We start from the raw sequence: 17,802 nt of genomic DNA on the forward strand, positions 1-17,802 counted from the left end.
CCAGTCACCTCCAAAATAAAAAAATAATGTAGCTCATTCTAATGTAAATGTCCTTTGAAAAAGTGTAAGGGCAGAAACAAAGGTGGAATACGGTAGGTGAAAGTGGCATCAGAGCAAGAAGTATCTCCTGACTTTTGTCTCTTGACAAGAAGTATCTCTGTAGTTTTATGGGAGTTAGTCTAGTCTAATGCCAATAACCAGCTGGACACCAAAAGAACAATCTTTCAGTAGAAATGCAAATGTTAATCACTTAAACATCCTCAACGGGTTCCTAAGTATTGACTTCTGCATTACAAAAAAATCAGAAGATACCGAGTTCAGAAAGCACACTGGCTGGCTGTTTTGGTTTTTTTCCTATCCCACTGGCCTTGTGTTGGTAACATGCTTTAAAAAAAAAAAAAAAAAAATCAACCCAACTTTGTTATTTTTACAAAAAGAGTTTTTTTGGGAAAAACAGTGGAAGAGGACTAAAGACAGAATATACAACAAGTCCTCCTAAGGAGTCAAATCAGAAAGCAAAGCCTTGTCAAAAGGAAATGATGGGGTGCCTGGGTGGCGCAGTCGGTTAAGCGTCCGACTTCAGCCAGGTCACGATCTCGCGGTCCGTGAGTTCGAGCCCCGCGTCGGGCTCTGGGCTGATGGCTCAGAGCCTGGAGCCTGTTTCCGATTCTGTGTCTCCCTCTCTCTCTGCCCCTTCCCTGTTCATGCTCTGTCTCTCTCTGTCCCAAAAATAAATAAACGTTGAAAAAAAAAAAAAATTTAAAAAAAAAAAAAAAAAAGGAAATGAAGCTGAGTTTTTGTATCACCACGCCATGCATAAAAATTCTTTACTGTCTTCAACATGACTTGATTTTCCAGCTCCAAGTCCACTCCTATGTTGGGCGACCACCTTCATACAGTTGCTCAGATCCAAAATTATTTCCTGGTCTAAGGAACCCACCACCAAGTCTTTCTAAACCTAACTCTAGAACATCTGCCGCCTCCAACTACTCTTCACCGTCCACACTACTCCTCGGGCCAAGCAGTAACACCGCCTCCGTTCTCGATACCCTACCGGCCGTTCTCCACACAGACACGGTGGTGAAACTGTAAGAACACAGGCCATGTTGCTCACACCCTTTCTTAAACAGTCTATGGCACTCAATCCTCATCATGGCCTACCTCATCAAGGTAATCAGACCTTATCTGTTACTATTGTTCCTTCATCCCCTACCCTTACTCATTTATTCTCCAACCATCCTTTTTATCTTCCAGCAAGCTTATTCTGGCCCCGAGCCTCCTCACATTCTACTCCCTCCACATGAACCACTATGCCCCCAGATCTTCCCATCACTGGCTCTAACTCTACCCAAGTCACTACCCTCGAAAAACTCCTCAGATCCTTAAATAGCCTCCCTCTCATTCCCCATCCTGGTCAGTCTCCTCTCCTTCTCCTAGTTTCTTATTCACGGTATTTATCATTATTTGAAATACTGTTTACTGTTGAACTTCCACATGTCTGTTTTGCTCATACAATATGAGCTCCATGAGAGCAGGGACTTAGAACTACTTACTGTTAAATTCCCTGCTGTCCAAAAATACTCCACACCTGATTAAACGAATAGAGCAAAGAAAAAAATCACCATGCCACTAACTTTAAACACTACATAAAAACATCTCAATAAGTACTCTACCTCAAAGAACGGTGGTAAAAATTAAATAAGATAACGTGGGAAGCTTATAGTAAGGAACTTGACACATACTAAGTTCTCAATAAGTTTTAGTTACTGTTGTTATTATTAATTGAATAACAACATACTGAGGGACTACTAAGTACCAAGTACCAGACTCGAGAAGTGATAAATGGAAAAAAAATGACAAAATGATCTGTTATTAATCAAAATACTCTGTAAAATATCTAAGAGGAAAACTTCAGATAGAAGAGAAAGAACAGTTTTAGAATACTCAGAAAGTATTAAATGCTTTCATACAGAAGGTAAACATCAGAATGTGCTGGTACAACATTCAAGTTTAAATGTAAGTGGGAATAATTAAAACGTGGGAGTAGAGGCAACAGGAGGTGGTGGAAAGAACATGTACTTTGGTATCAGACCTGGATTCAAATGCTAGTCCTTCTACTTATTAGCTAGGTGACCTTCTGCAAAGCTCAAGCTCTTTGAGTATCAGTTTTTTCATCTGTAAAATGAGAACCATAATATAACTTATTGTGGGAGTTGTACCGAGATCAACTGAAATAATGAATGAAAAGCACCTGACCTAAAACCACTCAGTAACTATTATTATTATATTCTCATCTCCAGAAAGAGCCTCAAAATTCAACAGCAGACAAGAGTTTCTAGACCGCCTTAGTTTTATAACCTCAGCCAAAGATTAGCATTTTCATTCTTCGTGCACGTTAAGTCAGAGTCTACCACTCAACACAGGTTATATCCCACCACGGTTCAGGCTGACCCAAAGAACAGAGAGGAGAGCAGAGGGGTGCCTACACTACCTCTCCCCTACTGGAGAGAAAACGGAGGCTATTTTCTAACCAGAAAGTAAAGAGTGTATTGCCTCTGCCTCCCCTCTGCTTCTATAAAAATTTCCCACAGTTCAGAATGTAAAACAGAATTTAAAGAGGACAACCAGCAAGACTTGTGAACCTAAAATTAGACCTACCAGCTGTGTTTTGGTTAGCTAGTGCATAAGGCACCAGCAGGACACTGAAACATACAGGAGCCTCTTCTCAAAGATAAGGTTTTCACCAGACTATCTTGCCACCAGAATAGAGCAGGCAGAAGGAGCAGAAGGAGAGGAGGCTGAACACTTTTCACCCAAAGAAACTTGGTGTCCAGAACTTCTACTGCTGCCAGACTAATCGGTCTGGAATTGAACTCAGAACGGAACCTTAGATGGCTTTATAATGGTAATAAGAATAAGAGCTACCAATTGCTGAGGGCTTATTATATTCCAGGCACTATGCTAGCCTCTCTACATGTATGATCTTTGTTTATTTTTCACTATAACCCAATAAGGAGAAACAATTATTATGCCCATGTTACAGACAAGGAAACCAAGACTCAGAGACACTGAGTGAATTATCCAACACGACACAGCTAGTAAGTACTCAAACGCACAGACTGCAAAGCCAACTGATGCAAGACTGCTTGGCCCTTCATATTTATTGTCCCATTTTCCCTTAGTAACAGACCCCAGCTTTTAGCTGGACACAGCCTAGAGAAAACATCTCCCCTGCAACTAGATAAGGCCACAGGACTGAATTCTGGCCAGTGAAACATAAGCAGCAATGTATACAACTTCTAGAGGGTTTTCTTAAAATGGAGAGGTGTTCCCTTCTTCACCTTCCTGTGCCTGCTATCCTGGAACCTGGATGTGCTGGCTGGAACACCAGCAGTCAACTTGGTCCATGACAATGACTACACCCTAAAAGTAGCAGAGCAGAGCTAGAAACAGCCTAGATTCCTAATAACTTCACAGTTCCTCCATACTAGCCTTAGACTGCTTACATCCACATCCCTTTGACACAGGGAGAAATAAACATCTATCTTTTATTTTGGATTTTGCTATTATTTGGGATTCTTCCAAATTACTTCATTATTTTAGATGCAGCTGAATTAATGGAAACACTGATATACTAAATCATGCAATACTGTCTCTTTCAGTTTTCCATTGATACCCTAGGACTAGATATTTCATATCATGTATTTACCAAATATTATATGTACATCTACTACTCAACAGGCACTGTGCTAGGTACTGGGAACACAAAGATAAATAACATAGAAGAGTGGCCCTAGAAGAGTTTATAACCCACATTAGACATGAAAAGATATAACACTGATACAGTACGGTATTTAATACCACAGTAAATGTGCATAGGCTGTTGCTATGGGAACATAGAGGAGGGGTACCTAACAGTATCTAGTCTGTATTTACCTAGTAAAATCCTATCCATCCTTTCCACCTCGAATACCACTTCTGCCAAGACATCTTTCCTAATTCCATGCTTACAGATGAAATTAATTTCTCTTTTCTTTGAGCCCCCATAGCATACTATTTGTACCTCTCCTCTAACATTTACACACAAACAAGCACATGAAGACTATCTCTCCTACTAGACTATAAGCTTCCTAATGTCAAAAACTTGTCTTTATTCTCAATATACATCATACAGCTCACCAAAATGACTCAAAAATTACTCAGATAAATAAGATTAACTTAAAAATACCAGTCGTTAACAATAAGCTAACTATATGCTATAGTTTGTACACATTAAAATGAATGTCTCCTTTAATCTTTTACTGAAGTTAAAGAGTTACCCTGCTACCTGATCAAAACTATCTAAACACATCTGAACTCAGTTTAGCACATAATGAAATGTTGAATAAGAATATGGTTATTTGGCCTACATTATGGAGAGAGCTTTAGCATATTTGCAGAATTTTGTTTTTTTCATTCTTGATATATTTTGTGACATCTGAAAAGGGTATCAGTATTGGTATTTTTTTTCTTTGATGCCATGTTGGCTTGATCCTGATCATAGTGATACACACACACACACACACACACACACACACACACACCCCAAAAACAAAACACACATACAAAGGATTTAAGTCTCCTAGGGCCACAGTTCTGTTTCTTCCCCCATTCTCATCTCTACCCCACATATCAGGACTAAAGCTTTCATTTCACCTATTCCTTGTATATATTCTTTCCCCTCTTCTGAGAGGTCCGTGAGCATCTGTGCTTCTTCCTGTCACATACATTTAGACTCTGGCTCTGGATATTAAAATAACCAACAGGGACAGGAATGTGAAACTGAGCTGGTCATCTCAGGCTGAACTGTTATTTCAAGCAGAAGACACAATGAGCACTGACACAGATCCACCTCTGGCTTCTCAGTCCTGGGTCGGATGCAAGGGAAGAGAAGTGGGTGCACCAGTGAATAGGCAGGGCGACTTCCATGCTACAGGCTGTAGTTAAGAGAAGCTGGTGCCACAGGCACACAGTCCTTAATTCTCAGAGGGGTTTAAGAATTATAAGACTACTGCATCAGCAACCTTACCCTGAAAAGCAATAATCTAAAAATATAAAATGCCCATTAACCACTCTATTTTGTTTTCTGGTTTTGTTTGTAAAGTTTATTTATTTATTTTGAGAGAAAGAGAGGGAGAATCCCAAGCAGGCTCTGCACTGAAAGTGCAGACGCGGGGCTCGATCCCACAAACCATGAGCTCATGATCTGAGCCAAGATCAAGTCAGACACTCAACCAACTGAGCCACCCAAACACCCCAACCCATTCTATTTTGATTGAAAGGTCAGGGAAGAGAAAAAGAGGGCATTGGATTCTTGGGAGAAAGAAAAGGAGAAGCCTGGACCTTTTCTGTGAAGAGTCAGCTGTTAAGACTCCTGGCCAAGCTCGCTCACTTTCCAACTGTAGGACTCTGAGCAAGTTATATGAACTCTCTATGACTAAGTTTCATTTTTCTTTAAAATAGAGATAATAGGGGCGCCTGGGTGGCGCAGTCGGTTAAGCGTCCGACTTCAGCCAGGTCACGATCTCGCGGTCCGTGAGTTCGAGCCCCGCATCAGGCTCTGGGCTGATGGCTCAGAGCCTGGAGCCTGTTTCCGATTCTGTGTCTCCCTCTCTCTCTGCCCCTCGCCCGTTCATGCTCTGTCTCTCTCTGTCCCAAAAATAAATAAACGTTGAAAAATAAATAAATAAAAAATAATAAAATAGAGATAATAATGTACCTCCAGGGTTGTTACAAGGATCAATTTAATATATATAAAGAGCTTAGAACAGTGCCTGGCACCTATTATATAACTGCCAGCTATTAATCCATTCTGTCTCCCAGACACCAACAGTGATAAGTCATCTTGATAGTGTGTACCCTTAACTCTGCGGTCTTCCTTCCCGAAACTACTAACTCCAGTCTAATCACGAGACGAACACAAGACAAATCCGAGTAAAGGACATTCTACAAAATACTTGACCATTCCCAGAGATTTTGATTTGATTTAACTGGCTGGGATAGAGCCAATCCAGGTATTTTCTAAACAATCACCTCCACAGATGATTCAGAAACGTGGCACCGAGGTAAGGAACACACTGTTTACTTTGTTGACCTCACCTTCTACTCCTTTTTCACTCCACTCTACTTCATAAGGACCTTCTGTTGTCCCTCCAATACCCCAAGTTCACCTCTACCTTAGAACCTTTGCATTCACCATTCCTTCTACCTTCACCACTCTTCTCCCGGAATTTTTTTTAATTTTTATATCACAAGGTATAATTTTCATTCTTTCATGCACAAAAAGTCCATTTCTTTAACAGGACACACTGAGATGGCTTTTTCCCTGCATTTAACCCTGCAGAAGCCCTCCAGGCTCTCTTTAATGAAGCACTGCCTTAGGGGATGTTGACTCCCCTAATAAAGTGTTGTAAAAGGGATCCCCATAAGCTCATACTCCCTCCATAGGGTAATATTTTCTCTGTGCTAACAGAACATTACAACTGCTAGAATAATGTTATTCTTCTTACTTCAAGAGTCACTATCCCTTTATGAAAATTTACATGAACCAAAGCAATCATATCTGCTACGAATCACTGAACTTTGCAAAAGCAATACTCAATTGGTAACACAACAGAAGAGTTTCCCTAGATCTCATAAATTCAGGTCTCTGCCCAAATGTCATATGCCCACAGATGCCTTCCATGACTACCTCATCAAAATATAACCCTCTGCTGCCATGCCACTCACTCTTTGACTACTATGACTTGACAAAGATTTCATACTACATACTACCATCCAAAATTACCTCTCTTTCTCCCCAGCTAGAGAGTAAAGTCCATGAAAGCTGGGGCCCTGTCAGTCCTCTTCACTGCAGAACTCTAAGATTTATTACAGGGTCAGAAAGTACATTTTGGAGGACAGACTCATATAGGGAATCCCAGAACTACAGGCCTCTCACAAACTTTTCACAGAACGAACCACTGGGGTGGAACTGGTAGGAAGTCATTCTCTTTACCTTAATCTTAGTTTGTCTTATTCTAAACAAATAAATAAGACACTGAACCACTACACAGCTAATGCTTCATGGTTTTATTAGAAGTTAGCCCAAGGGTGCCTGGGTGGCTCAGTCGGTTAAGCATCCGACTTCAGCTCAGGTCATAATCTCGTGATTTGTGGGTTCAAGCCCCACGACAAGCTTTGTGCTGACGGCTCAGAGCCTGGAGCCTGCTTCAGATTCTGTCTCCCTCTCTCTTTGCCCCTCCCCCGCGCGTGCGCATGCACTCTCTCTCTTTCTTCCTCAAAAATAAACATCAAGGGGCGCCTGGGTGGCTCAGTCAGTTAAGCATCTGACTTCAGCCCAGGTCATGACCTCAGGGTTTGTGAGTTCAAGCCCTGCATCAGGCTCTGTGCTAACAGCTCGGAGCCTGAAGCCTGCTTCAGATTCTGTGTCTCCTCCTCTCTCTCTGTCCCTCCCATGCTCATGCTCTGTCTCTCAATAATAAATAAACGTATGTATAAATAAATAAAATATTAAAAATTAAAAAAAAGATATCCCAAATCTTTCAGAGAATTAAAAATAACATAGACAGGTCCATTTCAGCAGACCTTCAAGCTTCTGCCTCCCTACCAGAGCTGCTTCTTATGAGCTGACTGGAGAGCCGGAGTCAGGCACCATTGTAGGATGTAGCAGTGACCTACCTCCAACTCCAGGCCTTCCAGAGCCGCAGCTGTTCTGAGCATATGCGTATATCCTTCTAACCTTCCACTACTAGTGCCCCTTCACCAGCTCTTCTCTGCAGTTGTTCCCAATGTCACTTAACCCAACATTCTTCTCCCCAAATACCCATCTTAAAGACACACTCGAGGGCAGAGGGTGTGGCTTCAAATCCTTTGATCTATCCATAAGAAAGCCATATTAAGAATTCTAGGGGCGCCTGGGTGGTTCGGTCGGTTAAGCATCCGACTTCGGCTCAGGTCATGATCCCACAGTTGGTGAGTTTGGGCCCCACGTCGGGCTCTGTGCTGACAGCTCAGAGCCTGGACCCTGCTTCACATTCTGTGTCTCCCTCTCTCTCTGCCCCTTCCCTGCTCATGCTGTGTCTCTCTCTGTCTCAAAAATAAATAAACATTTAAAAAAAAATTAAAAAAAAAAAAGAATTCTACAGATGCTCGTAAGCACTTGCTGAACTCTGCACCACTTGTCTCAGCCATTTTATAACTTACCTTTTCCTCAGTGATCCTCGAGTGAGCTAGACATGTACTATTCAAGTCACAGGACATAACCCATTAATGTGCAATACAATCAACTTAGCAGGAGAATCCAGAACAGAACAAAAACAGAAAACATCATATCTGGTAAGCCATACATGTTCCATTTGAGTTAAAGGAGTGTGTATGTGTGTGTGTCTAAGCAAGGTTACAGTATAAAGCACACTTCCCCTACTGTAAGTTGTGTTCAATTTTTTAAACTACTGGTCTAGAATTCTGAGTATATCTAATTGCACTTCTTTGTTTAACAAAAATGATTCATTAACGTAGCTATGAATGCAAATCCCCTTGACAATATAAGAATTTTCATGTGACTAAATCCATAAGCCAGATCGAGTTCCTTTGTCAGACCCAATGACCCATTTTCAGGGCCAGAAATTATGGTAAGAGAAACCCGCATATCTGGACGAGATGTTATGACCCAGATGAGAGATCATAATTTGGGCTGTGTAACTAACTATATTTCTATGATAAAGCTGGAACACATGTTCAATTCAAATTTGGACCCACAAAATTCTTTGAAGACAGAATCCTCTGGATCCAAATGGAAATAAATACAGCATAGGAGAAAAGGCAGGACTTTAAAAATCACTTCAGGGACTAGGTGTTAAATCTTGTCCCTTCAAAGTGTTCACTTTAGTTCTTTTGGCCTAGCCTTCCAATAACCTCTCCTCAGTCCCCTCTTGCTTGACAACCGCCTTGGTTCTCTGCCTATTCTTAAGTTTGCTTTCCTCTAAGTGTCAGCAACCCTTGGCAACAATTTGGCCTCTACCACCAACACCAGACACTCACAGCCTGGCTAGGCATGAAGCTACCAAAACATAAATTATACAAAGTCCTCTCAACTCAGGATGTATATTTCACTACATTCCTTATATTAATAATAAAAATAGCAGCTAACATTTGCTGAGAACTTACAATGTGTTAAGCATTGTTAAAGTGTCTTATCACAAGCTAAACCATTTTATTCACATCAAAATCATATTTTATTTTTAAAAATGTTTTAACGTTTATTTATTTCTGAGAGAGAGACAGAGTGTAAGCGGGGGAGGGGCAAAGAGAGAGGGAGACACAGAATCCCAAGCAGGCTCCAGGCTCTGAGCTGTCAGCACACAGGGCTCGAGCTCACGGACTGCAAGATCATGATGTGAGCTGAAGTCAGACGCTTAACCGACTGAGCCATCCAGGTGCCCCCAAATCCGATTTTACTTTATTTCATAACTTTATACCCATTTTAGAGATACAGAAGTATAGCCAAACTATTACACAGCTTGCCCAATGTCAAAAAGCAAGCAGCAAAGCTAATTTCTGTCCCTCTCTAATCCTGCACTGTTTTATATTTTTCTTTACAACACTTATTACATGTATATTTGCTTATCTGTTTTTCTCTATTTTCTTAGCTGCAACAGATACAGGGACTTTTTCCACCGCTCACTGCTATATCCCCAATACTTAGAAAGCACCTGTCCTTGGCCTATACTCCATAAATACTCGCTGAATGAATGAATGCAGTAGAACATGGATCCTGTTATCGCACCATCATCATGCAGTGCTACTTTTATAATATTTTTTTAATGTTTATTTATTTTTAACAGAGGGAGACGAAGAGAGAGAGAGAGAGAGAGAGAGAGAGAGAGAAACAGAGCATGAGTGGGGGAGGGGCAGAAAGCGAGGGAGACACAGAATTTCAAGCGGGCTCCAGGCTCCTAGCTGTCTGCACAGAGCCCGACACGGGGCTCGAACTCACGGACCGTGAGATCGTGACCTGAGCCGAAGTCAGACGCTCAACCGGCTGAGCCACCCAGGCGCCCCATGCTGTGCTACTTAAAAAAAAAAAAAATTTTTGTTTTAATCTTTATTCTTGAGAGAGAGAGAGAGAGAGAGAGAGAGAGGGAGGGAGGGGCAGAGACAGAGGGAAACATAGAATCCAAAACAGGCTCCAGGCTCTGAGCTGTCAGCACAAAGCCCGATGTGGGGCTGGAACTCAGGAACTGAGAGATCGTGACCTGAGCCGAAGTTGGTCGGTCACTTAACCAACTGAGCCACCCAGGTGCCCCCATGCTATGCTACTTTTAATATTCCAAGAGCCTTACTCTCTTCCAATAAGCAAATGTACATTGGCCTCAAAACATCTGAAACCAGAGTGAACTGAAACTAAAGCTGTAACTAAGCTCTGATCAAGCTCAAATATTTACTGGATCAAAATAATTAGCCCTTCATCCTAGCTGCCTAATAGAATAAATAGCATATACCCCTTCTGAGGGACAAAAAAGAAAATACTACTGTCCCCAGCTCTTTTAAACACAATATCTAGTATTAGATGAAAAATCATGAGACATGAGAAGAATTATGAAAATGTGACATAAAATCAGACCCCAAAAGAACTTTTAAAAGATCTTTTAAAAATAAACAAATAAGCATTCTAGAGTTGAAAAATACATTATAAACTAAGAATTTAACAAATGGGGGCGCCTGGGTGGCTCAGTCGGTTAAGCGTCCAGCTTCAGCTCAGGTCGTGATCTCGCGGTTTGTGAGATCGTGTTCTCTCGGGGAGTTCAAGCCCCGCGTCGGGCTCTGTGCTGACAGCTCAGAGCCTGGAGCCTGCTTCGGATTCTGTGTCTCCCCCTCTCTCTCCCCCTCCCTTGCTCATGCTCTGTCTCTCTCTATCTCTCAAGAATAAACTTAAAAAATATTTTAAAAAAAGAATTTAACAAATGACATACAACAGAGTATATGTAGCTGTAAATAAATAAACAAACAGATTTATCTATTATTTCCCAGACATACTAAGTAAAAAAGCAAAGCAAAAGAGATAATTTATATCCTCCAAAACCCCATTAATTCCAGTTTCACCATGTGAAAAACATCAAACAAATCCAAACTAAGAGACGTTGTACAAAACACCAGACTAGCACTCCTCAAAACTATCAAGGTCATCAAAAGCAAAAAATGTAATGTGACCACAGGATCCTGGTACAAAAGTCATTAAAGGAAAAACTGGTGGAACTGTAATACTGTCCATAGTTTAGTTAGCAATACTCCAACGTTAACATAAGAAGAGTACAGGAAGGAGCTCTTGTTTTTTGTTTTATTTATTTTGAAAGACACAGAGACAGTGTGAGTGGGGGAGAGACAGACAGAGGGGGGAAAAAGAGAATTCCAAGCAGGTTCTGTGCTGCCAGCACAGAGCCCGACCCAGGGCTTGAACCCATGAGATCATGACCTGAGCCAAATCCAGGAGTCCGATGCTTAAGTGACTGAGCTACCCAGGTGTCCCTGGGAAGCAGCTCTTGATCTGAGCACATTCACTGATCCGAAATAAAATGCGTTGTACATTTGACTGGGGGTGCAAAGTGAGGAGAAGGTAAGAGAAAGCAAAGTTGATGACATGCTCAGAGTGACATTTTTTTTATTTTTATTTTTTAAAGTAATCTCTATACCAACGTAGGGCTCAAACTCATGACCTTGAGATTAAGAGTCAGATGCTCTACCAGCTGAGCCAGCCAGGTTTCCCCCAGAGTGAGACATTTAAGAGACCCTATCCACATAGACCTGGGATGCTTTCACAACTGCCAAAGAGTAAAATCCTAGAGTAAAGACAAACTAAAGTAAACCTTTCACTGTCTCACCCTCCAAAGGGGACTGTGGGAGTGTTGCCTTGGAGCTGAACAAAAGGGGGTGAGGAGCTGTGGGAATGGATGAAAGTAGAATCTTTAAGAAGTTGTAAACGTGGGCAGGTACCTCCTAAAAATTTGGTCCAGGAAATCTCAAGCAATTAATTTAGTTTAAGGGGGTTCTAAACAAATTGTACCCTCAGGCCTTTGTACAAGCAAATTCAAATCCTCTTTCGAAGAGTATAGCTTCATGCCGAAGAATACAGCTTCGTGCCAAGGCTTGGGAAATCGCCACAAATAATTTTTCAAAGGCATTGAGAAGCTATGCAGACATAAAAAAGCACAAAAGGAAATAAACATGAAAAACACCATCAAAGTGTTCACATACTGGATCCACAAAGTCTTCACAAACTAGAATAATCAAAAACAGATTATGACCAACATATTCACTGTTCTCAAAGGAATAAAGAGAATAGTTACAATATGAAGAAAGACAATAAGAGCATATGATTCACAAATTTATATTAATACATTTAAAAAGTGAGACAAAATGGACAAACTTATGGTAAAACGTAACTTTTCAAAACTGACCTGAGGAAAAACAGACAACTTGTACAGACCTATTATCATTAAAGAAATTGAATCCATAATCAAAAATACCATAGAAACGGGGCACCTTGGGTGGCTCAGTTGGTTAGGTGTCTGACTTCAGCTCAGGTCATGATCTGACAGTTCATGGATTTGAGCCCTGTGTCAGGCTCTGTGCTGACAACTCGTGAAGCCAACATAACTTTGATAGCAAAATCTCGTAAGGACAGTACAAAAAAAAATTTATAAGCTAATTTCTCCCATAAATATGTGAAAAAATCCAGATAAATTATTAATGAACCAAATTTAAAAACATAAAGATATTTCATCATGACCAAGTTGTGTTTCTCCCACAAATGCAACGTTGCTTTAATTGTAAAATATAATAATAATGACATGAAGGGATGGAAATAAGACCATATATATGCACACCCCTGTGTTTTTGTGTACAAATACAAGAACATTTGAAAACTTAGCAAGAAACTAATAGAAGTGGTGACCAATAGTCATGGGGGGGGCACCACGTGAAAAGTACAAGGGTGAACAAGAGACTTTTGAGACATGTGAATATATTACTTTTTTAAGTTTAATTGAAAAAATCAATTCATATAATTCACCACATCAACATAGTAAAAAAGTAAAATCACATGAACATCCCAATAGATGCAAGAAAACCATTCAAAATTCAGTATCCATTCAATATTAAGAAAAATTTTTAAACTAGGATTAAAAAGGAACTTTCTTGGGGCACATGGGTAGCTCAGTCGGTTGGGCGGCCGACTTCAGCTCAGGTCATGATCTCGCAATCTGTGGGTTCGAGCCCCGCGTCGGGCTCTCAGAGCCTGGAGCCTGCTTCCAATTCTGTGTCTCCCTCTCACTCTGCCCCTCCCCTGCTTGTTCTCTGTCTCTTTCTCAAATAATAAACATTAAAAAAAAAAAAAAAGGGAAATTTCTTAATCTGATGAAATATATCTGTGATATATATAATATATAAATATATTATCACACTTATTTGTGAAATGTTGTAAATTATTCATCAATTAGAACAAGACCACAATACCCACTATTACTTACATTCAACATTATACTGGAAGTCCTATCTGAAGCAATAGGCAAGAAAAAACACATATAAGGATTGGAAAGAAACAAAAAGTGTCTCTCTTTGCAAATAATAAGGTCATGTATGTAGAATAAATCTACACATTATTAGAATATTTAAGAGAATTTAGCAGACATTTTAACACAAAAATCAATACATAAAAGTTAATCATACTCCTATAAACAATTAGAAAACAAGTTTTGGGGGCACCTCAGTTGGTTAAGCATCCAAATTCGGCTCAGGTCAGGATCTCACAGTTTGTGAGTTCCAGCCCCGTGTAGGGCTCTGTGCTGACAGCTCAGGAGCCTAGAGCCTGCTTTGTTCTGTGTGTGTGTGCGTGCGTGCGTGTGTGTCTGCCCCTCCTCCGCTCATGCTCTCTCTCTCTCTGAAGTAAATAAACATTTTTAAAAATTTAATTTTTTTACAATACTATAAAGTTTTAAGTGTCCAGGAATAAATTTCACAATGAGGTACAAGATCTTTCAGAAAAAAAAAAAAAAAAACTATAAAACTTTATCATGAAGCAATTTAGACCAAAATAAACATACCAGAAGACTTTATCTTGTAATGATGTTAATTCTTCATATGTTGCTTTATAAACTAAATGCAATACAAAAAATGTCCTGCAGGCTACAGTTTGTTCTAAGAAATATAAAAGGCCAAGACTGGCTGAGATACCCATCTAGAAGAACAAAGTGGAAGGACTTGCTCTACCAGATATTAAGTCTTGTTACAAAGCTATGATAACTAAGAAAACATGTTTTTCACACAGGGATACACTAACAGATCAATGGTACAGAATAGAAGACCCAAGAAACACATTCACACACATATAGGCAGGCAGTATAGCAAATCCGTGTAGAAAAGGCAGACTTTTCAATAAATGCTGCTAGAGCAATTGGCTACCTGTATAGGGAAAAAATGAAATAGAGTCCTTACTTCCGCCACACAGAAATCAATACTAAGTGAAATAAAACACAAAAGCACTAACAATAAAGGCAATTATTGATAAATTCTACATTAAAATGAACAACTTCTACCCAAGACATAATTTAAAAAACAAAGATATTTTCAACCCTTATAAACAACAAAGAAGTCAAAGAAATACATGAATACGACTATAAGTTAATGAGAAAAAGACAACCTAATAGAAATACGAATAAAAAAACTGAAAGGGTATTTCACCAAAGGAGAAATAGAAAAGATACACAAAGTCCTCAGTAACTAGAGGAATACAAATTTAAACCACAAGAAGATACTATCACATATCCACAAAATTGACAAAAATTTTAAATTCTATAATAGTAAGTCCTAAAGATACAGAACAACAGGAATTTTCACATACTCTTCCTGGCAATGTAAACTGGTACAACCACTTTGGAAAATAATTGGCAACATCTGGTATTATTTCAGATATGCACAGTCTGTGACCGGACAATCTAACTCCTAGGTTTATATTCCATTTAAGCATATGCAGATATGTACCAGGAGACTTGAACAAGAATGTCCATACCAACATTGTTTATGATAGGCAGAAACTCCAGAATTTGTAAGTCAAATTTCCATCACTGACAGAACAGGTAACTTGTGGCACAGTCATAAAATCGAATTCTACACAACAACGGAAACAAACAAACCACAGCCACCCACGGGACAAATCTCAGAAACACAGTGTTGAAAAAATGAAGCATAACTCAAAAGAATGCACAATAACGATATGGTATCAATTGTGTCAAGTTCAAGTAAGTTTAAGAATGGGTGGACAGATGGATGGATGGATGGATGGATGGATGGATGGATGCATGGATAGATAAGCAAGGAAATACTACCTCAGAAGTTGGATAATGGTTACTGGGAATGGGAACTGGTTATAATTGGAAAGGACACTGGGCTTCAATATTGCTACTAATATTCTATGTCTTAATCTGGATAGAGGTCACATCAGAATTTGCTCTATAATGACTTGTTAGACTGTGCACGTTTTCACACACTGCGTATTTTACAATAAAAAAGGGAAAATCTCATAAAAGAGATACTCATTAACCAAGTATTTGTTATTCCATTGCCAGCAATTGCAAGGTTGCTTAAGGAAACCAGTCATCATAATATGACAACATTCACTAATAACTTGATCATTCGGTTTCCTCCCTAGTTAACTCCAGCGATTTCTCTCACTGGCTGTAAATAACCACAATATAAATAAAAGGCAAATCACTTGCAAATCCATTCGCCCAGCAAATATTGATTAATGTCTACTACTTTCCAAACACGTCCAGGGGACTAGCAAGGTCCAAAATAGAAGGTCCTGCCCTCCCATCAAGACGGAGCACACAGGGACTCCCACTTGCATTCCAAGTTTGCCTCCAACCTCTCATCTTCCTTTCCAAATAAGTATCACACATGAAGAACCTAAAAGAAACTCAGGGTGTGTATGACCTTAATAGGATACCACCATCTCCGAGAGGCTCCTCACTACAGAGGAACTACCTGGACTCATCTGGCCAAACCACAGTTTCCCGTGTTTTCAAGCAGGCGAAGAGACTGCCTTACCAAGTCAAGGCACTGGGCTCAACAAGGTGACGTTGTGGGAACTGGCTTACACGGAGTCAAAACTCCCAAGGAATGCTTCACCTGGGATCCTGGGACCAGTGGCTTGCAATTTTCCAGAGAAAAGTGTACACTAAGCTTTGTGTGTACATATATTTCCCTTGGGTCAGAGTCCAGAACTTTCATCTGATTCTCAAAGGAGTTCAACCAAAAAGGGGGAATAAGCACTGCTCCCAACAAGTTGCATAGACTGGCTTTTTAGGGTTACGGTGAAAGCGAACGTGGCCACAAGTGGGCCACCTGAGTTGACACCCAGGTGTCCTGACCTCTAGACCTATGCTCTCAACTCCCAATACTTACTCTTAGTTCCTCGAAGGCTTCATCTAGAGTGGAGAGCTGGTGGCCCTGGTGAGTCCCAATGACCGGACACAGGACACAGATAAGCTGCTTATCTTCCTGGCAATAGGTGCTCAAATCGAGCCCATGGTCCGGACACTTCCTCTTGGCCACTCTCTCCGCTTCCATTTCTATTTCTGGGTCAAATTCGCTTTCTGCCTCCGTTTCTCCCTCGGCCTCAGATTCTCCTTCTTGGTTGTCTTCCTCTGCTTCGCTCTCTTGCTCATCCTCCATCTCTTCCTCACTGTCGTCTTCACTGTCTTCATCGCTCTCATCCTCACTCTCTTCCTCCGTCTCGCTCTCTTCTTCGGATTCACTGTCTTCCTCGGACTCGCTCTCCTCCCCCACCTCGCTCTCTACATCCCTCTCATTCTCCACTTTGGCCTGGGCATCTGCCTTCGCGTCGCCCTGCGCGGGGGCGTCCGCGGTCCAGGCCGGGGCGGCGCCGTGGACGTACTGGGCCAGGTGGTGGCTGGGGAACTTCTGCCTGTGCGCCTCGGCGTGGCGGTGGCAGTAGCAGAAGGCGCACTCTCGGCACACTTGCTCGGCCCCGGGGGCCTCGTCTGGCTCACACTCGTCACACGTGCCGTCGTGCGGCAGCTCCTCGAAGGCCGCGCCCACTCCGGAGGCCATGTGGCTGCGGTGACGCGGCCCAGGCCGCTGGGCCTCCGAGCTCGCCGCGGGGCCTCCTCCCGTCCTCCTCCCCGCAGGGGTCCCGTCCCAGGAACTGGCCGCGCCGGGTCTCGGAACAGGCCTGGGGCCGCGGCGCCGCCGCCGCCCGCTCGCGCCAGGCGTAGGAGCGAGGGGCCTTCCCGCCGGCTCCGCCGCTCGGCGCCCGCTGCGCTTCCTCCCGCGGCGCGGGTACTTCCGGCGCGGCGGCTCCGCGCCCCCGTCGGCCCCCGCGCCGCGCGCCTTCCTGCCTCGCGCTGCCCGGGGCGAGATCGCCGCGCCACCAGCCCCGCCGCCCCGGTTCTGCTTTCCCTTTCCCTGTCAGCGGTCTCTTTTCACTTCCTGAGTCATTTAAAGTGGCAAGGGCCCTTTTCCGCGTTCTATGGGGGGAGCTCGGCAGCCCCGGATGGAGGGGGAGGATGGAGGAGGTCTCCCGCTCACTCCCGAGGCGGGAATCGGGCCCCGCCTCCCAGGGTCCCTCCCTGTAGGTGTCAACCTGACTTTTCAAGGCCGCTAGGCAGGTGTAAGTGGGTATTGATTGCAGTCTCTGTCCTTCCAGTTGGTCGCCGCCCGTCCCAGTCCCCACCGCCCCGTGTTCGG

General features: G+C 42.1%; 1 protein-coding gene across 4 annotated transcripts in view; it reads right to left on the minus strand.

Moving 5' to 3' along the window:
• Positions 1-17,518, minus strand: part of TRIM44 (tripartite motif containing 44) — a 112,049-nt gene extending 94,531 nt beyond the window's left edge. Inside the window, exon 1 of one of the 4 annotated variants that reach the window (XR_015240897.1) lies at positions 16,498-17,516. Coding sequence is in view for 2 of the 4 variants with exons in the window: in XM_086677676.1 (XP_086533802.1) it covers positions 16,498-17,166 (669 nt within the window). In the remaining 2 variants the exon portion in view is untranslated. Of the gene's footprint in view, positions 1-16,497 lie in introns of all 4 variants that reach the window. The other 3 variants (XR_015240898.1, XM_086677676.1, XM_086677677.1) reach the window with 3 other exon arrangements.
• Between the last annotated feature and the right edge of the window lie 284 nt (positions 17,519-17,802).

The sequence above is a fragment of the Puma concolor genome, chromosome D1 (genome assembly GCF_028749965.1).
Source record: "Puma concolor isolate L17-30 chromosome D1, mPumCon1.1.hap2, whole genome shotgun sequence".
Lineage (NCBI taxonomy): Eukaryota > Metazoa > Chordata > Mammalia > Carnivora > Felidae > Puma > Puma concolor.